Source organism: Panthera tigris, chromosome C1, assembly GCF_018350195.1.
Source record: "Panthera tigris isolate Pti1 chromosome C1, P.tigris_Pti1_mat1.1, whole genome shotgun sequence".
In the NCBI taxonomy this organism is placed as follows: Eukaryota; Metazoa; Chordata; class Mammalia; order Carnivora; family Felidae; genus Panthera; species Panthera tigris.
Genome location: NC_056667.1, coordinates 191706659 through 191730793, shown reverse-complemented (window position 1 = coordinate 191730793; position 24135 = coordinate 191706659). Strand labels below are relative to the sequence as shown.

The window sequence follows — 24135 nt, the reverse complement described above, 5'->3', positions numbered from 1 at the left end:
GTTCTTTACAGCGAACAGCTTATTTAACTTATATAATACTCCTGTGATACAGACACTTTTACTGACCCCGTTTTGAGGATGCTGAAACTTGAGGCACAGAAAGCTTAAGGAATGCGTGTAGAGTCCCATAGCTGGTCCTGAGCAGATCCTCGATTGGAACTCGGGCAGTCTTTCTCCAGAGTCCACACCCTTCAACACTAAGCTGGAGTTGAACACTTACCTTGGAAGCCAATCGTTCCCAGTCTCTAGAGCCCTCTATTTTGAAAGCCTTGTTAGCAGTCAGGCCCTGTGGGGGTAGAGGGTGGGAAGTAGTGTAGAAGAGACAGACCTGGATGGTATTCATCGAACCCAAAGTAATCCCTCAGGAGATCACTAGCGAGGAAAAACTGAGACACACCGAAGCAGTCTAGCTAAGCAAGGATTGTGTTCTGCGTTTAACATAGTCACTAAAATACATGGACAGTGCAGCGCTGGCCAGAGTTCTTTAGGGGACCAATGAGTCCACGGAAAGAAGACTGTAACTTTGCCTTTCATACTCCCGAACGCTGACCATACAGAAGAGCTTAAGTGAACTGACCCCCATGGGTTTATTGTAACTATGGAACGAGGGCTTTGGCATTTTGCTCCATCTTTGGCTGCCTTTTTCAGTCTTACTTAGAAGCTTGTGAATGGATGTGTTCTAGAAATTTCATTGCCTCGGGCAGAGACAGACCTAGGACAGGCTTCTTCCAAGGGAATGTTGCTAGTGCTAAGTAGATGAAGGATACCGTCCGTGGGTCCTAGGAGGCTGTTAGAGTGTGGCTTGAGTCCAGCCCAGTTAAGACCATGCGTTCGTTTTCTGAGGGCCAGATAGTAATGTCGAAAAGGTTAGGTCAGAAATCACTAAGAAGTACTAGATCTAAGGCAAGATGGCGACAGAGACAGGTTTTACCCCAGCTTTATTGAGGTATAATTGACAAAGCTGGAAGACATTTAGTGTACATCGTGATGATTTAATATACATACTCATTATGGACGGATTCCCTGTCTAGTTAATTACCACATCTGTCACCTCACATCTGAGGCAGTTTTTTCTAAAAAACTTCCAGGTAGGTCATAGAGACAAAGCTGCCTCATGGTCAGTTCCTTTCCTTACTGCCATCCAGTGCCTGCCATGCCCTGGGCAGCTGAAGCGAGGTGTCACAGAGAAGTAGCCCTGAGAGAAGGCCCTAATCCTACCGCCAGAATGGCTCATTGCTAGTCCTGTCATTAATCTTAGTTCTGTACAAACATGCTCTTGACCAGTACCTATGCTTAACCCTCTCTTCCTTTGCATTACGTCATCCTGTTCTTGTTCAGTGAGTAATAATAGAGCCACAGGCAGCAGGGAATGTCCTGTAGGATAAGGAAGACGGGGTCCTGATGTCATAGAATTACAATCCAAATATAAATAGGTGTTAAGGTAAGAACATAAAAAGTCATGTGAACACGTGGACACTAGATATGTTGTCAAAAATGGATCACACACACGCATTTACACCTATAAATGTATACGCATAGTAGAGGAGGGTCGGTCTGTGTGGAAAGAACACTCAACTAGGACTCACTGTGTAGGTTTGGAAGAATCACTCGTCTGTTGCTTTTGATTTAACGACCTAGTGAAGCAGGTTAAATTGTCTCTAAGATCCTCCCAATTCCAAAACCGTATCATTGTAAGATGTGTTTGAACTGACCCTGACTCATGGTTCTATGGGAGCTAATTACTATAACCAGATGGGTATTGGAAGGTTGTAATGGAATTATGGGTATGGTTGAAATTATTTAACGCAGAAGGATTTCTGTGTGCCTTGTAACTCTACTTCTGGGTGAACTGCTGTGTTTGCGATTTTAAAATCAAAAAAATTTTTTTAAAGAAATCTTTTGCATTATCTATGGCGCTCTGAAACCCAACAGACTGCCAGAATCTGACTTACTTTTCCCTCCCTGACTGTGTTCACATTTTCATCTGCTAGGCAAGGGCAGTGGTCAGCTGGGCTTTTGTTTCAGTTGGTTTCGCTGTCTGGTGACCTGGTACCATTCCTATGCCTGTATTTTCTTGTTCTAAGTACTTGAGGAGTAGGCCTCAAGCAGAGATTTTCTTTAGAGCTAGAAAAACCATGGCAGTGTGGTTTCTTTATCTTGAGTTTTATGTTACTCTGTTTCGATTCTCTTTTTCCCCATCTTTAACTTTAAAAAAAAAAGCCAAATTTGGGACTTATACTAAAATGACTGCTTTTTCAATTACGATGTTTCTCAAAAGCCTTGGAGCCAATAGAGGTGGGAATATTCCTGTGGGCTTAGAACAAGTGAGGTCACCAGGACATGGTCTCTTGCTGAATTTATGATTCACCCTTCAGCAAGATTAGTCAGTACAAAGAAGTTGCTAAAATAGGTCACAGAAAGTTGATTTTATATGGTTGTATAGTTTCCACTGGTTACATTATTGAATGTTGGCCTGTGGCAGCTATTTGGAAACCCAACACGCCTCATCGACAGCCCATATTCTGATTCTAACATTTCTATATGGGAACTCTGAAAACGAAGTGTCTGATGTGTTTTTGTGGTTGCTCTGTTAATACAGTTTATCTTTCTTGGCTAAGGAGAACTGTAGTTACTAATTTCACAAACTGCTAAAGTTACCATCTTAAAACACAAATCTGTTCATGCTACTCTGTTCTCAAAAATGAATCATGGCTCCCCATTCTCTACAAAATCAAGTGTGTAAGTTTTATAAAGCATCCCAATCTGTCCCGATCTCACCACCCGCACCTTCTGTCACCCCGTCTATGTGCTGTTTTCGAATGTGCCGAGTACTTCCAAGTTCCTGAGCCTCTGCTTATGCACTCTCTTCCTCCAGAACACCTTCCCCGCCCGTTTCACTTTTCACAACCCTCCATTATCTTTCAAGGACCAATCCAAATGCTACATCCTCCCTGAGACCTTTCTATATTTTTTCAACTAAAATTCTTTTTTTTTTCTTTCACTGTATGTTTTCACAGCACATATCATTCTGCTGTGCATTATAGGCAATTGCTTGTATATCCATCTCCCACACTAGGTTGAAAGTTTTTTTTAATTAAAAAAATTTTTTTTAATGTTTATTTTTGAGAGAGAAAGAGAGAGTGTGAATGGGGGAGGAGCAGAGAGAGAGGGAGACACAGAATCAGAAGCAGGCTCCAGGCTCTGAGCTGTCAGCACAGAGCCCAACATGGGGCTTGAACCCATGAACCATGAGATAATGACCTGAGCCAAAGTCAGATGCTCAACTGACTGAGCCACCAATTGCCCCGGTTGAAAATTTTTTCATGCTATAAACCATATCGTAGAAAACTTTGTGTTGTACCAAGTATGTGAGCATATGCAAAGTGTCTGGTTGAGTTTTATGTGTTGGTGCTTGGAACATCAGGACAATACTGTTTTGTTTTGTTTGTTTTCCAAAACGGAAATGACCCCTCTTTCCTTACCTTATAGCTTAAGTTGAATGAAGTTTGTTATTAATATTATCAGTGAGAGCTATCATGTAATGAGAGTTAGCTTTATGTTCAGCCCTGTGCTAAGATGTGTCAACCTACTATCTTATTTAATATTCATAATAGTTGAATATGATAGATGATATTGTTCTGATTTCACAAATGATGAAGCTGAATCTTAGAGAAGTTGACCTCACCCAAAGCCATACAGTATGTGATGGGGCTAGGACTCCAAGCCAGGCCTAACACTAGAGGCCACACATAACCACTCAATAATGCTGTCTGTCTCTCAAGCATGAGGAGGGTTAGGTCATTCCCTCTACCATAAATAAACACAGTGTGATCTCGACTCCAAGTTTGGAGGTGAGAGTTTTCTACTCTGAGCTTGCACACTTTGTAGTATAACCTTGGCCAAGTCATTTTGCTTCCTGGGATCTCTTTCCAAATCTGCTAAATCAGTTAAGAATATTTTCAGAAAAGGGGTGCCAGGGTGGCTCAGTCGGTTAAGCATATGACTTCGGCTCAGGTCATGATCTGATGGTTTGTGAATTTGAGCCCCATGTCGGTCTCTGTGCTGACAGCTTGGAGCCTGGAGCCTACTTTGGATTCTGTGTCTCCCTCTCTTTCTGCCCCTCCTCTGCTCACACTGTGTCTCGTTCTCCCTCAAAAAAAAAAAAAAAAAATCTAAAAACATTTAAAAAAAAAAAGAATATTTTCAAGAGCAATTAATAGCATATACAACTAAAAGTAACGTAAGTAATATGACCATTTGTCATCTTATGTTTTCATCTATCTAACAGGTAACTATGGAACACTTAGTGAATATCAGGTACTGTAAACAATAGACACTTAAGAAGACCTGATGTGTCATCGGGGATCCAGGCACTTTCCATCTTTTTTCTCGGCTATTCTCAGTATATTGGTAATGTCTCTTCTTTCCCTTCATAGGTACAAGATAGCCACGGCAGTCCCAAGGGTCACTTTCTTATACATCAATAGCCAAAGTCAGGAAGGGAAAACAGGGCACCCCCTCTGGGTCTCTTTCCCAGTAGGCCCCAATAGCACCCCCTAAGTAGCGAGGGTCACATGCTCACCCCTAAAGCAATTTCTGGCAAAGGAAAATAGCATTTCTGTGATTGGCTTAAACAAATCTTGCTCCTTTCCGCGGGGTAGGGGAGAGGACATCTCCTCTGAGCATCTCCCATCATACCTGAGCAAGATTTAGGTTCTGTTGGTAAAGAATCAGGAGGACTAGTTAAGGAGGTGAGTAGCTGACAAGTTCTACCTCAGATGGGGTCAGGCTAAGAGATTTCTTATCACTTCTGGCTCTAAGTTTCTCTGATTCTAGTATGTTACCCAAAGATACAGTAATGAAATGCCACTTACCTTAAAATCTGCTGGCCTAAACATTGGAGATTCTTTTCTACTTAATTCCTATAGAGTGAAAAACTCACCATGGCAATGAGTGAGCATATCTTGAAAGTTGGTTTGGAATTGTTTTCTGGGTCACAAAGTTGTTCTTTTTTTTTTTTTTTTTTTCAATTTTAGTTAACATACAGTGCAATATTGGTTTGAGGAGTGGAATTCAGTGAATCATCACTTACATTATTTACACCCAGTGTTCATCACAATAAGTGCTCTCCTTAATACCTGTCACCCGTCAAGCTTGTCTCCCACCCACCTCCCTCCATCAACCTTGAGTTTATTTCTATTGTTAAGTCTCTTGTGGCTGTTTCACTCTCTTCTCTCCACCCTGTTCACATATATTCATCTATTTGTTTCTTAAATTCCACATATGAGTGAAATCATATGGTATTTGTCTTTCTCTGATTGACTTATTTCACTTAGCATAATACGTTCGAGCTCCATCCATGTCGTTGAAAATGGCAAGATTTCATTCTTTTTGATAAATGAGTAATATTCCACCATATATATATGGTATATATATATATGTGATATATATATATATATGATATATCATATATATATATATCACATCATCTTCTTTATCCATTCATCAGTGGATGGACAGTTAGATTCTCTCCATAATTTGGCTATTTTTGATAATGCTGCTATAAACATTGGGGTGCGTGTACCTCTTTGAATCTGTAATTTTGTATCCTTTGGGTAAATGCCTAATAGTGTAATTTCTGGGTCATAGAATAGTTCTGTTTTTAACTTTTTGAGGAACCTCCATACTGTTTGTCCAGAGTGGCTGCACCAATTTGCATTCCCACCAGCAGTGCAAGAGGATTCCCCTTTCTCCACATCCTCGCCAACATTCGTTGTTTCTTGTGTTGTTAATTTTAGCTATCCTGACAGGTATAAGTGGTATCTTACCATGGTTTTGAATTGTATTTTCGTGATGATGAGTGATATTGAGCATCTTTTCATGTGTCTGTTAGCCATCTGGATGTCTTCTTTGGGAAAGTGTCTATTCATGTCTTCTGCCCATTTCTTAACTGGGTTGTTTGTTTTTGGGTGTTGAGTCTGATAAGTTCTTCTAGATTTTGGATACTAACCCTTTGTCAGATATATTATTTGCAGATACCTTCTCCCATTCTGTAGGCTGCCTTTTAGTCTTACTGATTGTTTCCTTCACTGTGCAGAAGCTTTTTATCTTGATGAAGTCCCAATAGTTCATGTTTGCTTTTGCTTCCCTTGCCTTCAGCGACATGTCTCATAAGAAGTTTCTCTGGCTGAGGTCGAAGAGGTTGCTACCTGTGTTCTCTAGGATTTTGATGGTTCCTGTCTTACATTTAGGTCTTTCATCCATTTTGAATTTATTTTTGTGTATGGTGTAAGAAAGTGGTCCAGTTTCATTCTCCTGCATGACTATCTTTTTGCATTGGGATATTCTTCCTGCTTTGTTGAAGATTAGTTGACCATAAAGATGTGGGTCCCTTTCTGGGTTTTCTGTTATGTTTCACTGATCTATGTGTCTGTTTTTGTGCCTGTACCATACAGTCTTGATGACTACAGCTTTGTAATATAGCTTGAAATATGGAATTGTGATGCCTTCAGTTTTGTTTTTCTTTTTCAGTATAACTTTGGCTATTTGGGGTCCATCCAAATTTTAGGACTGTTTGTTCTAGCTCTGTGAAAAATGCTGGTGGTATTTTGATAGAGATTACATTAAATGTGTAGATTGCTTTGGGTAGTATAGACATTTGGACAGTGTTTGTTCTCCCCATCCATGAGCCTGGAATGCTTTTCCATTTCTTTGTGGGTCACAAGGTTCTTAAAGACTAGGGATTACCCTTGTCACAGAAGGCAGAAAGCCTCGGCATTTACGAAGTTGGGTCTGTGACCTAAGTTCACACTTAGATCTCTAAATTCACACTGAGAAGTGAAATTGACCAGGACTGCATGGACTAATGCTCTATCACTGTTGCCTATAGCAAAGAAGTTAGATGGAGAAGATCCCAAAGTTGCTATGTCTGTCTAGTGAATATGTAGCCAGATATGTTACAGGTCTCTTTCTGCTAGAGTCTGCACAGATAATACATCTTTTTCCCTAAGTTTATTATGAAGGAAGAGCAAATGGGATAGACTCCTTTACCCATGAAGAAAGGTCTCCAAAGTAGCTCTCAGAAAAGACATTACTTGAGTCTACTTCATTTCTACCAGAATTAGTTTGTTAACAAGTATCTGTGAGCTATCACTAAGTGTTGGCTTGTGGAGCATATTTCAAATGTATAAGACACAGCCCCTCTCTGGTCTGAAAAGAACCAAGAACTTTTCTTGTGAAAAGAAAAAGAAGGGCTGTAACTGGGCCATAGATCTGTTGACAGGTTCTGTGTCTGAATTATTTGGTGTCTCCACAGATTCTAGTAGATTCCTTTTTACATACATTCACAAATATTTATGGAGCCAGCCACCGAGTATACAGGAGTGCGAGAGATACGCAGGTCCCTGCCCTCAAGGAAAATGAGAGAGTTCTTTGAGTGAAATAAAGCGAGGTGTAAGATAGAGAGGGGGCTCCATAAACTGGTAAAGGCTGGCCTCACTGATGATGGCATCTTGCGAGGAAAAACTGAGGGAGGCACGTAAGTTAGTGGGGCGGGGTAGAGAAGTTACAAATGGGGGATTTAACAACCTCAGAGTTCCCGAGGCTACAATACACTCAACTTATTTAAAGAACATAAAAGGGTGTGGCTGAAATGAGAGAAAGGGATGTGAGATGATGTGAGATGAAGTCAGGTTAATAATCAGAGGCCAGATTGTGTGGAACAGGAAGGAGGTATACACATTGTAAGAATTTGAAGTCTGAAGGAAAGAGGCAGATTGAGCTATACGAAAGGTAGGATCAAGTGAATGCTTTTTTTTTTTTTAATTTTTTAAAAACATTTTTTTTATTTTTGAGAGATGGAGAAAGACAGAGTATGAGCAGGGGAGGGGCAGAGAGAGAGAGGGAGATCCAGAATTCGAAGCAGGCTCCAGGCTCCGAGCTGTCAGCACAGAGCTCGACACGGGGCTTATACTTACAAACCGCAAGATCATGACCTGAGCTGAAGTTGGACGCTTAACAGACTGAGCCACCCAGGCGCCCTGTGAATGCTTTTTTAGTAGATATAGTCCTCAGAATATTGGAAGACATGAGGAAAAGACATTAGTGGAGGGATAATATTACAATGTTAGTTAGAGGAGAAGAGAGTCTGAAGAAGTGGGAAGGGATTAGGGACCGAGTAGAGGTGGAAGGCTTATCTTTAACAGCGAGACAAGAAGACTCTTCCTTTGAGACTGGACGGCTAAAATAGGAAACAAGTATTAAATACTCCCCATGTATCAGGCACTGTTCTAAGAGCTACTCATTTCTTTCTCACAGCAGGACAATGAGGTAGGTGCTCTTATTATAGCCCATCTTAAAGATGACAAAACTGGGACTCAGGTTAAGTAATTGTCCCATGGTCACACAGCCAGGAAGGGCAGAATTATGATTTCAACTTAGGCTTATTGGCTCTAGCACCTGTGGCCTTAACCACCGTACTCTTCTGTAGCAATTGTGCAAGACCTTGATTAGTGTAATGCCAACATGAAGCCAAGCATAGTATATATGAAGGAGCTCCTGCAGTGCACAAAGAATGAGGCAGTGGGATTAGGTGTTTGGGAAGAGTAAAAGAGGTGTGGAAAAATTGTTCTGGGGGTTATGTGTGGGATTCACCGAAATGAATAAAAGAATAAATTGTCAGGATGAAAGATAGGATAGAAAGTGAGCAACATGAGTCTCTGTTTGGTGCTACAGTCTGAATATTTGTGTCACTCCCCAAGTTCATGTGTTGAACTCCTATCTCCTGAAGTGATGATATTAGGAGACATGGCCTTTGATAGGTGCATAGGTCATGAGGGTGGAACCCCCATGAATGGTATTCATGTTCATTTTTAAGACCCAAAAGAGCTCCCTAGCCATTCCACTACAAAAGAAATGTAATATATCTGCCCGATTTTGAAAGGCAATCCTTTTAGGTTTGTCTTAGTGTTATTCTGAAGGATTCTGGGTACTCTCCATTCACACTCCACTTTGGCTTTCTTCCACATTTATTGATCTTGTTGTAAGAACTTAAATATTTCCTTAAAATTTGCCTAAATAACTTTGATTTGGAATATTGGCACTACATCGGGTTTTTGAGTTCTTTGAAAACATTACAATGTTGCTCTTTGTCTCTCACTGCAACCATGGTCTGACCTTTGGAATCCTATTCTTGTGACTTCATTCATTGTGCGGACTCAGGCAGTCCAGATTTTCTCAGGAAACCAGATTACCTAAACGTTTCTTTCATTTATTGTAATCTGGGGTATGGGGGTTTTTAAAAAAATAAAATTTCAGCGGCCCTTGGGTGGCTCACTTGGTTGAGTGTCCAACTCTGGGTTTCGGCTCAGGTCACGATCTCACGGTTCATGGGTCCGAGCCCCGCATCCAGCCCCACGTCGGGCTCTGCGCTGTCAATGCAAAGGCTGCCTGGGATTCTCTCTCTCTCACCCTCTCTCTCTGCCCCTCCCCTGCCTGTGTTCTTACTCTCTGTCTTAAAAAATAAATAAACTTAAAAAAAAGATAGAATTGCATAAAGTAACCAAAATGAAAGCACATAACCATTTCATAATTATATAAGCAAATATAATATACCTATAATTATTATTTATATTATTATTACGTACATATCATGTCTAAGGGCTTCATACCAAATCGCATACAGTCTGGGCAGGAGGATTGTGGGTGCTGGGTTATGGAGGCAGAAACTTTTTGTTGTTGCTTTTTACATTTCTTTCTGATTTTTTCAATAATTTTATTAAATAATGTAGTGCATATGTGACAAATGTGAAATAGCATCTGAAACCTGAGTCATCAGAGTAGTGCAGCCATAGAGCCTTGGAGGCTCAGAGGAAGACAGTTGTTTTCAACTAGAGGGGATGAAGGTCTTCAGGAATAGGTGAGATTTTTGTACCTGCCCTCACGTGGGAGGAAAGAACGGACAAGCAGAGGCAAGGGGAGATGTAGGCAGGGAGGTCAGTGGGAGAACATGCACGAAGGTTGGGAGGGGCGAGTTGTAGAAACAACATCGGGTCACCTGGCTGAAATATGAAGGAGTGGAGAAAAGTGCCTGCATCATGTGAAAGCTCACTGAGGAAAGTCATAACAGAGGGATCAGGCTAACATCTTCTGAACCTCCTGATCCATCCTAATATCCTTAGAAGTGGGACAGCCACCTGTGACATATTCTTGCCAAAAAAAAAAAAAATCTAAATGAACCTCAAGGTCTAAACAGCAGTTGACAGAAAACATGGGAAATGGAGGAACATTTAAACAATACTGTGAGGATACACCAAGTCCAGGATGTGAGAAGTTCTACAGGACAAATGAACTAATTTCTTCAACAAGTACGTGGCATGAAAAAAAAAAAAAAAGGAGAAAAAGAGAACTGTTATAGATTTAAAGAGATTTAAAACATGTATCAACCAAATCAGTGTGTGAGCCTCAGTTGAACAAACCATCCATATAAAGAAATTTTTTGAGACAATCTGGGAAAATTAGATACAGAGTAGGTATTAGATGAGGAATTATTCATGTTGTTGGGTGTGAAAATGGTGTGTGTGTGTGTGTGTGTGTGTGTGTGTGTGTATTAAAGTTTTATCTGTTAGATTAGAGATACCGCTGAAGTATTTACAGTAGAAATGATAAACTTTAAGCAATTTCCTTTCAAATATTCCAGCCAAAAAACCAAAATAAAACACAATAAAAAGCCAGAGCTGGAGGGGGTGGGGGATATGAAAAGAAGAATAGCAGAAACTTGATGTTTGAAGCTGAGGGATAGGTCCGTGGTTGTTTATTTTAGTTTTCTACATGCTTTCAAGTGTGTTTGAAATTTTCCATAATCAAATGTTTTAAGGAGTTTGAACTTTACTGTGTAGCACCAGGAAATCTGTGAATGGTTTTGGGCTGAGAAGGGGGCACAGGAAGGGCTGAGTGGCCCTGGTGACAGTGTGGGAGATGGCCGGGGGGAAGGCGGACGAGAGGTGTGAGCTCATTTAAGACCTTGATTAGGTCTTAAAGGTACAACTTTCCAGTTGTAAAATAAAAAAGTCATGGGGCTGGAAGGTACAGCATGGCAGCTATAGTTAATAACACTGCACTGCATGTTTGAAAGTTGCTAAGAGAATAAATCTCAAAAGTTCTCATCACAAGAAAAAAATGTTTTGTAGCGAGGTATGCTGACGGATCTTAACTGGACTTACCGTGGTGATCAATTCACAATGTATGCAAATATCGAATCATTACGTTGTACACCCGAAACTAATATGATGTCGTATGTCAGTTATACCACGGTATTAAAGAAACACCCAAACAAACCTTAATTAAGGTGGTGGCCATGAGAACGGAAACTTTTTTGAGAACAGATAGAGGAAATAATAGCAAAAGAGGAACTCTGGTACGTTGGCGGTACTGAAGTGAATCAGGTGCATTGTGTGGAAAATTCCCTTCTTCCTCTTCAGTAAATAGCAATCTTTGTCCTTAAACCACTGCACTGGTATTACCGGACGAGGAGAAGAGGAAGAAGGGGTCTTCACTAGAGGAACTGAACCGGCTCTTCATGCCCCAAAGTGGAAAGCAAGGGGGAAAGGAAGAGTTCTGGGTTTGGGTTTTGGTTTTGGTTTTTCTCTCCCTTTTTCACAAGGAATTACTCTCATGGTTTCAGTATGAAATTTTTGGGTCCAGTGATTCATTTTGATCATCCTTTCCTGTTTTACTGAGGAAATGGTTATAATCATTGTCAGCAGTCCCATCTGAATCATTTATGATATTAGTTAAGATAGATATTATTCATTTGTGAAATTGAACACTTTACAATAATGTGTGTGAGGTTAATTAAATGAGTTGAAATGATACAGTCTGGGGAAATAAAAGTTGAACTATAAGTTAATGAAAGCTTAGATTTAAATATATACCTTCTGATTTGTCAGTAGCACAAATATTAAAAATAAACTTCAGATAGAAATAGAAAGTAGCAATTATTAGAGATTAAAGAGAAATGGTAGTTCTCTGGCCCTCTACAACTCAAAGAAAATTAACACTTCACACAAGAAATATTGGTAAGGTCTGATATAAACAGGCCCTCCGGAGTGGAATACGCACTCCAGAGGATAGTTTCCTGATCACGTTTGCTCTCTTCTTCTTGATTTTTCTTTCTCAAGAAATTAACGCTACAAACTGCAGCCTATAAGGATGGACCATTTCCTGTGACCAACACCAGTCTTTTCTGTCTCAGTTTAATGTACCTATTTAAAGAGGGCTGAGACAGGTGGGGGGAAAAGTCTGGAAATACAATGAATTCTTTACCCTTACTCTGCATCAAGAAGGTGAGGGGACTTTGGAAATTCCCGGGAAGGATTTCCCATCCAGTCCACCCAAGTCAGAAAGAGGTGAGATTTTAGTCAGGTTTGCTGCTGACTTGGGCCCAATTAAAGCAGAATTTCTTTCTTCTTCTTTTTTTTTTTTAATGTTTATTTATTTTTGAGACAGAGAGAGACAGAGCATGAACGGGGGAGGGGCAGAGAGAGAGGGAGACTCAGAATCCGAAGCAAGCTCCAGGCTCCGAGCTGTCAGCACAGAGCCCGACATGGGGCTCCAACTCAAAGACCGTGAGATCATGACCTGAGCTGAAGTCAGACACTTAACCAACGGAGCCACCAAGGCGCCCCTAAAGCAGAATTTCTAATTCATGCTAGCTGTTGTAAAAAGCTCTCAGGAAGGAAAGAAAAGGAGAGAAAATTTCCTAGCTAAAAGCAAGAAAGATGGTTTTATTTTGCTCAGGGATGCATAGCTGAGCCACTGGGTCACAGGACAGATGGGGGTGGAGGAACACATGGTTACGAGTCTTATTATGGAAAAGCTCGAACTACCATCAGCGCTTGATGGAAATGAGTGGGGGAGAGGTAGCAGCAGTGTCTTTAACAGCACTGCCTCCCTTATTACATTATCCAAAAAGATAGATAACTGAGAATAGGCATCCATTATCTCTCTCTACAAAGGGATTAGTGTGGGTTGCAAGAAATTAATGGCTTTTGAGTTATCACAGAAATACTAATGAATGTCAGGACCAGAGATGTAAAGCAGGTAAAATTGGCTTTTCTCTGCCTTATTTCTCTCCTTTTCTTTTTTGGTTTGCTGTTTTAAGATCTGGATCTGTGTTGGGTTTATTTCTTTACTTTTTATTTTTTCCCTTCAGCCAAGATCAGAAATCATGCCCTTTGGAAGTGTGATTTGTCTTCTTTAGGGAATGACTTCATTAGTTTATGACTGTCTCCAATGTGTATCAGCAAGAGATTTAGAAACATCTCAGAAATGAGAATCTCTGTCGGGGAAGAGTGCTGCCTCTTGCATGGATGTCATTTGCATGCCTGATAAAAATATCAGGAAGTCTCCCAAGTCACAGTTGCCTTCTATTAAAGTACTAAACTTGTATACATTGCAGCTAATCGTTGATTAAAGATGGCACAACCAGATAAACTTGTGAAACAGGGGAAGAGAAAGGAATTATATCTACTATATGCTGGGCGTTGTGCTACAAGCTTTATTTCTCATCTAATAAGTACTTTCTAAGAGCCTGCTATGTAGTAGGCATTGTACTCTGTGTTGTAAAAAAAGGATGAAAAGACAGACCTCTCCTCTCTCCTCAGTGGAGCTTATAGTCCAATGGGGAGGACAGACTTTTTTTAAAAACTTCAAAATTGTATTTGTTCAAAAATTTAAATAAACTATTATAATACAGCCTGACAAGAGTCCATCAAAGAGGAATAATAGGGATACCTGATACTGACCCGGGGTGTGTGTGTGTGTGTGTGTGTGTGTGTGTGCGCGCGCATGTGTGCAGATGAGGGGTTGGGGAATCGGGACAGGGTCTGTTCCTGGAAGACAGGATGGCTAAGTGAAGGGTAAGTGTGTGGTAGCTAGTGGAAGCAGTAGGAAGGAGCACTGTAAGCAGGCGGTAACAGTATAAGCACAGTCAGGCTCAGAGGTGAGAGAGAACTGCTATCTAAGCAGAGACCTAAAACATGGGCTGGTTGAGTCCAGCCCGGGGAACTGGTTACAAGACAGAAGGCTCATGAACTGGCCTTGAAGACTAACGGGGGTATCTGAGAAACAGGAGTTTAAGAGAAGCATACTTCATGCTCTGTCCTCTCCATGGGCGGTTCCTGGCTTTACTAAAACCCAAATAATGTGTATTAGCAAGGAGTTAGGTCAAGAGATAGGAGGAATATTCGCTCTCATGTATTTGGTTTTCTGTAGACTATTACCTAGAAAACATGAAATCCTGGTGAAGTGCCAATTATTTCATGGACCCGTGGGGGAGAGTCACAGTTTTCCACACAGACCTCCGCATGTCACACTGACATTGCAGACCCCCCCCCCCACCAATACTTAATCTTATGCTCATAATTCCACCCTAGGTAGGCTATTGTGGACCTGAGATTTCCCCCCAATTACATCTTGTGAATTGTACTGTCTTGGAATTGTACTACCTCTACTGTGTTTAGTTTGAACCAGAAGGATGTCATTCCCTGATCTCTGATTTCTTACACCTGCCTTATCGTCTCCTTGAGTTCATTCGTATCAGTGAATTAATACATGGCTTCTTTTGTTTTTCCTTTCTAGAACACAAGCAAGCATTCCCAAATATTCTGAAGAAGGGGTACCTGGAGATCAGGAAGGACCATGACAGTTACTGGCAGAGCTGTTATGCAGAACTCTCACCCTACAACTTATCCTTCTACAGCCTAGACAGCAGTGGCAATCAAGCCCTCTATGCCACCTGCCAGCTTTCACACTTCCAGAGCATTTCCGTGTTGGGCAACCTTGAGGCCAGGCTGGTGGATACTGTTCTATATGACAACACTCAGCTCCAGTTAAAGGCAGAGTCACCATGGGAGGCTTTGGACTGGGGGCAGAAGCTTTGGGAAGTCGTGCACGCCGCGGTGCCTGGTTACGTGGGAAGGCAGGATGAGCTGGCAAACTCCCCAGGACTTGGTCACCACGCTGACTGTACACAGAACCATTGTTTACAGAAGAAATCCAGTGAGCTGCTCGCGCCATCACCTGTCTTGGAGAGCCCCAAACAATACCAAAACATCATCAAATCAGGGACGCTGTACAGGCTAACTGTCCAAAACAACTGGAAGGCATTTACTTTTGTGCTGAGCAGGGCCTACCTTATGGCTTTCCATCCCGGCAAGCTAGACGAGGATCCCCTGCTAAGCTACAATGTGGACGTGTGTCTGGCTGTCCAGATGGACAACCTAGATGACTGTGACTCTTGCTTTCAAGTCATTTTCCCCCAAGATGTCCTCCGCCTCCGTGCAGAGACCCGGCAGAGGGCTGAGGAGTGGATGGAGGCTCTGAAAACAGCGGCCAATGTGGCGAGGAGTTCAGAGCAGAACCTGCAGGTCACCCTGAGGAGCAGACCCAAGGATCAGATGGGCAGGCATGAACTCAGGAAGAACAAGCGTCAGTCTGTGACCACCAGCTTCCTCAGCATTCTGACAACCTTGTCTCTGGAACGAGGACTCACCGCTCAGAGTTTCAAATGTGCAGGTATGAAGCAAATTTTTAGTCTAAAGCTCCCTAAAGAACAACCTGAATCCTGCAATTGGAATTCACTGTAAAAATCCCCTCGATGGGCTAGTCACATGTACCTCTTGTTTGAAAAGCATCTCTCCTTCAAGGAGTTTCCTACCGCAAAACGTCTGTCTATCTTCATGCCATGCTGGTGAAGTCAGTAGAAGGAGATAGGCTATACGCCGCTGAGTCTAAATGACTTAGCCGAAGCATAACCAGACTAGAATCTAGGCTTCTTGCCTCTGCTGTGATTCCATTTCCTCTGTCTTTTTAAATAAAGGTCACTGGGAATGTGGATGTCACAAATTGTCTCACAAGAGATATTCAGACCCAAAAGCTGACTGCTGACACTTCTTACCGAAAAAAAAAAAAAACAAAAAAAAAAAAACCCGTCTATAGCCGGTAACTGTCATTGATCATGACCTTGTCAAATCCTGTTAAGGAAGAATCTAAAGTCAGCCCTGACAGAAAATCTGGAGGTGACTAACAGCAGGGTAGATGATGATTCAGCAGATGACCTCTGAGTCATGATGGGCCTGTGCCTCATCCTGGGGAAGCCCAGGGCTTCTGAAACTGCTATGGAAGGGTGAGACACAAAGTAGAGTTGAAGGCCAATTATCTGTTATTTCTTAAAACCCTATTACTGCTTCTCTCTCCTACTTCTCATCCCTTTCACTTTCCCCTGAAGAGTAAACTAGACAGAATAAAATCTTCCCTAAACCAAATCTATGTATCTACTAGAAACTAAATCAAATTATTTCCCTTTCACTAAACCCCACAATTTGGGACAAGAAATTTTCCTTAAGGTAAATTTACCATGAAGGTAATCTAATTGGAAACCTGATTTGGAAGATTTTAATTCAAGTGTGTCAGATTGAAGTATGTTATTTAAAAGTGAATGGGACACTCACCAGCAGCCAAGACCAAATTTTCAATTTTTGCTTGTTCCTGCATTGAAAGCCAAATAGTGGTGGCACAGGGAAAATTTGAATTTAGGTTAGTTGTGATGATTCCCTTTTCTGTTGAAAAATAATGTACCTAACGAGGGGATTAAGTGAATCATCCCTGCTTTCTCTAGAGGGGCTCTGTAACTGTGGAGCAGAAACTCGCGGGGTTGGGTAGGAGAGACCAGAAACACTGAGCCGGTAAGGAAGCCGCACTAGGTGATGTGCATGTATCTGCAGGTTTGAATGACCTTGTGTGAAGTCAGTCAGCTACTTTTGCAAGATGGTTTTGAAATAGGGGGCCACTGGCTTTACCATAGGTTGTAGAAATTACTGACATTTTAGTGTCTTATTAGTGCATGCGTTATATTTCAACATTCAGTCACTCAACGATAACTTATTGATGCTGATTCTGGGAACATTCTGGAATCATGATACACTTCTGTGGCTTTGGATTGCTGATAGGGTCAACAAATCTGTTGTGTTATTAGAATCAAGGAGAATAGCTGAGCCTAGTTCTCAAGGTAGAGACTGGAATTGCTGAGTTGGAAAACTTTCTAGTAAAAGGGGGAAGAAAAGTCTCAAGGGTTACACAGGGATTGTCACCTAGTTGACCCCTAGTCCACCTTTCTCTCATAAGTTTGCTTCCTGACGGAGGGTGCACTGCCCGCGTTCTGGACTTCATTAGCTGTGTTTCTAGCACTCAGAGGAAGGAGAAACACAGGTACAGGTAGCATGCAGCAGGTCCATCACATCTAGCAGTTGGAGAAATGAAAATGGGAAGAAGACAAAAAAGGGTGAGTAGAAGAGGCAGGGAGAAGGAAACTAAGTAGAAAAGAACAGGGGAAGGATTACCGAACGGTCAGGGACAGAACTTTTTGGCAGCTGCTTTACTTAGGTTCTGTGTTTTAAGATGTCTCCCTGTGCTGTCTAAATGTCCTCACTGTTTGGCCTGGTTGGAGAACAGGTTGAGGATGGGTGGTAATAGGGAATCCAGGAGGCAAGAGAAATGTAATCTGAAACTCATTTGCCCTGCTTAGCTCTTACCTTCGTGCTTTGGTTGGGAGGTCTAATAAGGCACGGTGGGGGGCGGGGGGGGGTGGTGGTTCTAATTTGGGGTGGAGAGAAGTCAATCCTAATTTGTGCAGTATGATCGATTCCAAAGTAGCAATTTTTATTTCCTTTCAGTGCCCCTTCAATCGGAAAATGCTACGTTCAGTTGCTTTGTGGTACACATGGTTTACCAGCTTGCTTTTCATTTTCCCTAATTCCAATATGCAATAGTGGTTTCCTACCCCAGGTAGAAATACTTCATCTCCTGTAGGGGGCAGAGTCTCAAAAGAAAAAGGCTAAAACTCGTTAAGCAAACCTCTGAATGTTTTTTAAATTTCTTGGGAGGCTGTTCATTATATTAAAGATTATTATATCAGATGGAACTTTAAAAATTGATCTGTTTCTCACAAACACAATTAATCTAAACCAGCCGTCTATTCATTTAGTACTTGTGTCCCCTAATGTTTCATCCTTGTAAAGATATGCATTCGGTGAAAAAGCTGGTTGCATAGTATGTTTATCTTCTAAAATGGCAAAATGTCCAGTAAGTTGTTTTTAGTTGAACTTGGCATTATCTATTATTTTAAGGAGAAGCTAATTCAGAATATTGCATGGTTCTAATGACTCTCTTTAGAATATAAGTTTTTATGTCCACTTAGTCCCTACCCCCTTAAATATTTTTTTGAGGATTTATTTATTATTCCCCGTTAAATACTTTTGATGAAAAAACTTTAGAAGTGGACAGTTGCACGGAGTAGCTCTTTATTGTGATGTCATTCGGTTGCAATCCAGCCGAGCTACAAATGTTGGCTTTAAATCTACAGATTAGTGCAGTTGGCCTTATTTCATTAAATTCTTTCTGTAGGTGAAGAATTTTTGATATCCTTTTTGGAAACTTAAAGAGCCCCTGCAGAGAAAATGGACCATGACCATCCCCAAATGCCTGAGGTTATGGTTTTGAAAATACATGCTTATGCGTATAACTTTGTATCTCTTAACATGTGCTTGAACTTTTTATAGTTGTATTTGATTATGTGTGGTTTGTTCCATGGCTTCCTCTCAGCTCCACGGCTGCCTCATTCTAGGAAGCCCCAGTCACGGTGGTCGTCTTGTTCTGGAACCTACCTTGGTCATTCTTGCCTTCAGGGCCTTTGCACTTGCATTTTTTCTTCCCAAAAACATGCCTTTGAAAATGAAGCTCTTTCATTCATCCTACCACTTACCGTGTGCCGAGTTTCTTCCCATGTGCCAAAAACTCAGGTGCACGTGGAGGAGTCTTTGCTCTAAGAAAGCAGCTGTGCTCCTTGCCCTCGTGGAACTTGCTGTCCGCCAGGGGAGGCGGACGTTAATCCGAGAATTACATCATGAAGGGCACACGGCAGCTGTGACGAGAGCTAGAGAAGTGAGGCCCACACACTGGATCAGAGAATGGCCAGGGGTGGTCTCAAGTAGAACTATATGAAATTGCAGCTCTCCAGTCATTTTTGACCCACAAAAGGAGTTTGATAGGGTTGAACTTAATACTTGACCCTGAAGTCCCAGAAGGTTCCTGAGCAGAGGAGCATACGGTGAAAGTGGGATTTCAGAACATTTCATTTGGTGCTGCTTTAGTACAACTTTTCAGAAACACCTCTGTGGAAGACAATGAGGTGCGATTCTTCAGCGAAGAATCTGGTTGGGATTCGAAGTTTGGTTTGGCAATGAGGCGTCTGTGGTATTAAAATATTAATGCTAAAACAAATGATTATGCGGCTTATTAAAATATTTATGAAGTATGTAGCTATAAGTGGTTCTAAATTAGGTTGTTCACAAAATGCTGTATAAATCCGATCATAAGGCAGCAGTCCTGTTTTCTTCAGGAATTAGACATGGGCACATACCTGTTTCCCCTCAGAAGATATGTGGACTACATACAACTATTTTTCCTGTAATTTCCCAGCAGTCAGGAAACCTACCAACTGAGCACTGTAAGAAAAGGGCCCAGGGCCTTGTGTTAGGTGCCGCTGCCACTAAACCCTTTCTTCTGTCCCTGCTTTATAATCTGGGAGTGATATCAGATGGCCACCATGGGACAGTGTTCCTGATTCTGAACTGAAGCTGAAAAACGTTAACAGAAGACACAGCAAGAAAAACAGTGAGCCTAGGGGATCCCCTCCACCCTTTCCACACAGTCAGTTTTATGGTTTTACTCCTTCGGCTGCTGTTTAACCTCTTGGGACTGCTGTTGGTAATTACATCTCTCTGGCATTAAGAGCTTTTGCTTTCCTTTTTTTACCCCCAGCCCTTGGGAGGAGTAAGCCCAAGGGGGGGGAAAAGTTTTGCTGTGAATTCTTCAGCCATTTAGTGCAAATTCCTGTAATTACCGGCATTGTGTCCTCTCTGAATGGCACATAATACAGCAGAAGCCATTCCTAATTGAGACCTTACAGGAGGTACAAATCCTCTCTTTGTTCAGCCTGACAAATTAGTGCCAGAAAGTGGCAGGGTCCGAGTGGGAATCAAAGGCAAGAAACACAAAGATGGAACTTAAGGCTACAGTAATAACCCTCTCTTGTCCTGAAGGGAAAAAAGGAATGACCAAGGAAAAGATGAAGTTTTGTTTTTTTTTTTTTTTTTTTTTTTTGTTATAAATTCCCTTGACATGACAGCACCTCGGGGCTGCTCTATTTATTTAGCAAAAGTGATTAAATAGTAATACAACAGGGCCGCCCATTGTTTCCCTGGGTGCCCCTACCTCACAGACCCCTGCTGCCTCGGCTAATTGATTGACAATGAACCTCTGATAAAGAAGTATGTTGTTAGGACCTAGGTGGGGGGAGCACTTTTTCTCTCTCTTTGTGTGTCTGAGCGAGTGTGTGTGTGTGTGTGTGTGTGTGTGTGTGTGTGTGTGATTTCATTTTTGTTTGAATTGCACTCTAGTTTTTCTTTGCCCCCACCCCTTCTCGCCCCTTCTGGCCCCTTCTCTCCCCTTGCCTTTTTTCTCCAGAGCTTTTCGGTGGCTGCTCCCAGAGGATACAAACAGGTAGAGAGGAATGAGAATTGTAGTGCAGGCTTTTGACAAGTTTATCTTTGGAGCAAACTTCCTCCTCTCCCCCTGCTCCGTTTAAGACAGAACAGCAGTGTGAGAAGAGTGAAAAGGAGAAAGGGGCTGATTATTAGTACTTCAGGGTCACAGAAGTTTTTTCTTGTTGTTATTTTCTCATTTGTGAGGATGGATGTCTGAAACTAGTCTTTGAACTAAGATTTTTCTCTTAAATTCCTTACTCAACTTTGAAAAAAATTTACCCACTAATAACATTTACATGTTGGGGTGAGGGCGGCTGTGGAGTAAGAAATAACCATTTGAATGATTTCGTCTCTCCCCAGTTCCTGAGAAGCCGGGATTGGTTATTTGAGGGTGGAATCTGGCTGCTGGGGGCGTAACTCCGTCCCCCCAGGACGCTGGAAGCAGTGGGAAGAGGACTAAAGGCCTCTAGGCAGATAATTAATAGCCCCTGGTTATATATGCTCAACTAGCTGAGCAGAAGCTAAATCCCTAATTTAACTCCGTTACAGCTGCAAAAACAAATCATTTCAAGCCCCTATGAAAGCAAAATATATTAAACAAACAGTATCGACCTTGTTAATACCACAAGGCATTTCGTCTGATAAATGAGGGCGTCTTTCTGGCAAAGGCCTATTTTATGACATCGTTTAGACATAAAGTATACCTTTACCCTGGTAATACAAGCATCCCTGATAGAAAGTATGGAGTGGTTAATTATTCATTAAATAGCTGCCAGTCTGGAAGTAAGCAACATTTCTGAGTTGGGGTAGTTACTTACTGGCCTTAGCATAAATCATGCAGAATAGCAATTCTTAAGAAAAAGAGAAATTGAATTTGGGAGTTGATTATGCATGTGAGTCTAGGTAAAGAAAGATATGTGGGTTTTTAACAAGGGAAGTTGTATATTATGCTCTTGAAGGGGAAAAAAACTTTTAGCATAGCCAAAATCTGTTTTGATTCTCATGTGAAAAATTAGGGGATCCTCTAGTAGCCAAAGTGCAAGATCTGCTAAGGAAAAGAGGGACAGAAATAAAAAGAATTGACTTTCCTTGATATCTCCAATTCCTATCTTTAGTACTGTTTTCAAATTTGTGTCCCACTTGCTAGGAATGATGATAATAAGGTGAAGATTTATTTGAGTTAAGGAATAGGAAGGTAGCCAATTGGAGGAGAATAAGGCAATAAAGAAAAACTTAGATATTCCCCTCCAAACATATAAAGAGCTTGGATAAAAGAGAATTTTTTTTAGTTTGTTGTTGCCTTTTTATCTTGTGTTGTCTTCTTTTTAGTGTATTGAGTTGTTGTCTCCCAGAGGAGAAGTCTCATATGTATGTGTCCTGAAGGGCTAAGTTTTATTTTTCTAACCTTTAATATGACCATGAAAGGGTTGCTGATAGGCAAATCTTTCAGTGGAGTTCTGGTGGTGGGTTCATTTCAACAAGCATTTATTAAACCCCTCTTGCGCGCCACATACATGCTCTGCCAGGTACCTTGGGATATGCAAGTAGGAGTAATATGCAGGCTGTGCTCCTTAGTGATTTATAGAATCCCCTCCAAGAGGACATGGGGCTTATAGGGGGTGAACAGGAGAATGGGACTGGGAGGTAAGGGGCTAGGCTGTTATGGCCACTGGCTTGGAGTTCGACACACTCCCTTTCTGGCTATGCTAGAGAATCCCTGTTGTAGAGAATTTGAAAACTAAAGAGTTAAAGTAGCGTCTCTTCCCACTTCCCCATTTTATTTTATTTTTTAAAGTGTATTTTGAGAGAGAGTGAGTGCATGTTCATATGGGGGAAGGGCAGAGAGAGAGAAAGAGAGAGAGAGAGAGAGAGAGAGAGAGAGAGAGAGAGAGAGAGAGAGAGAGAAAGAATCCCAAGCAGGCTTCACGCTGGTAGCGTGGAGCCCAGTGTGGGCTAAGTCACCCAGATGCCCCTCACTTTCCCATTTTAAAATTCATCCTTAGATTTCCTATAGAATTAAACTCCAGGAAGTCTCCTTGGCTTTTACTACCCATCTATCAAAGATAAAACTTGAATTTTGGGGGGTGCCTTGGTGGCTCAGTCAGTTGAGCCTCCGACTCTTGATTTCTGCTCAGGTCATGATCTCATGGTTCGTGGGATCGAGCCCGGTATCTGGCTCTGTGCTGACTGCAGGGAGACTGCTTAGGATTCTCTCTCTCCCACTCTCTCTCTCTGCCCCGCCCCCACCCACTCATGTGAGCTCTCTCTTTCTGTCTCTCAAAATAATTAAATAAATTTAAAAAAAACTTGAATTCTTGTTATGGGTTCATTGTGTAGTAGGTGCTATGGGAGATGTAAGAGAAGCAAAGATATGGTCTGGACCCTCACGACTCATCCCCTGGTTGAGGATGCACAAAGGAAAATGAGGAATTACTGGACAGCCAGGTCAGGTCCATGCCCAAGCATTTGGGCTTTTTTTCTTTTTTTCCTGGGACAGTGCCCATAGGCATTCTGAATGGTCAGGTTTGACATACACAACACAACCTCTGACACAACTAGGCTGTCCCGAACCCAGGTAATAGAATGGTTTACCTTTATACCAAGAAGGTTGGGAAAGCACCAAAATCTGCATGTGGTGTGTGCCCAGGCTGGCTGCGAGGAGTTCAGGCTGTGAGACCTAGAGTTAGGAGGTTGTCTAAAATGAAAAAACACGCCAACAGGCCCTATGGTGGTTTCCATGTGAGCTAAGTGTGTTTGTGACAGGATCAAGTGTGCTTTCCTTATTGAGGAGCAGAAAATCATGGAATTGTTGAAGGTGCAAGCACAGAGTCAGAAAGCTAAATAAAAAAGTGAAGATTTTTTGAGTAGTAAAAAAATCAAAAGACTTGTTCTGTTAAAAAAAAGAGGGGCGCCTGAGTGGCTCAGTCTGTTAAGCATCCGACTCTTGGTTTCAGCTCAGGTCATGATCTCACAGTTTCATGAGTTTGAGCCCCATGTGGTGGCAGCACGGAGCCTGCTTGGGATTCTCTCTCTGCCCTTCCCCCACTCGCACTGTCTCTGTCTCTCTCAAAATAAATAAATAAACGTTTAAAAAAAAGAAAGGAAAAAAGAAAAGCATTTGGCAAAATCCTCAACATGGAAAAACATGGGTTTTTCACAGATTATAGTTATGCCATTTTGTGAATGATTGGCAGCTTTACACAAGGATTGTTGACAAATGGATCCCTTTCAGCCTACCATGTTGTTGGTAAGGTACATGATAATAATGAGAATGAGCATCATTTAGTAATTAGGATCAACGACTCTGGAATCAGAGTGGGTTTCCAGATTTGCTACTTACTATGTGACCCTACATAATTACTTAACCTTTCTGCATCTCCATTTTTTAATCTCAGATGTGAGAAAATAATCACGTCTACCTCGTAAGTTTGTAGTAGGAATAAAATGAGGTAAAAGGGCTTGGAAAAGTGCCTGGCATATAGTAAGTGCTATATAAGGATTAGCTCCTTTTATTATTTGTCTACATAGGACAGTA

General features: G+C 41.6%; 1 protein-coding gene across 27 annotated transcripts in view; it reads left to right on the top strand.

Annotated features, from left to right (window-relative positions):
* PLEKHM3 (pleckstrin homology domain containing M3) overlaps window positions 1-24135 on the top strand; it is a 195500-nt gene that overhangs the window by 28869 nt on the left and 142496 nt on the right. For all 27 annotated transcript variants that reach the window (XR_006220911.1, XR_006220909.1, XR_006220908.1 and 24 more), the window contains one exon: window positions 14638-15573. Coding sequence is in view for 22 of the 27 variants with exons in the window: in XM_007089934.3 (XP_007089996.1) it covers window positions 14638-15573 (936 nt within the window). In the remaining 5 variants the exon portion in view is untranslated. The remainder of the gene's footprint in view (window positions 1-14637; window positions 15574-24135) is intronic.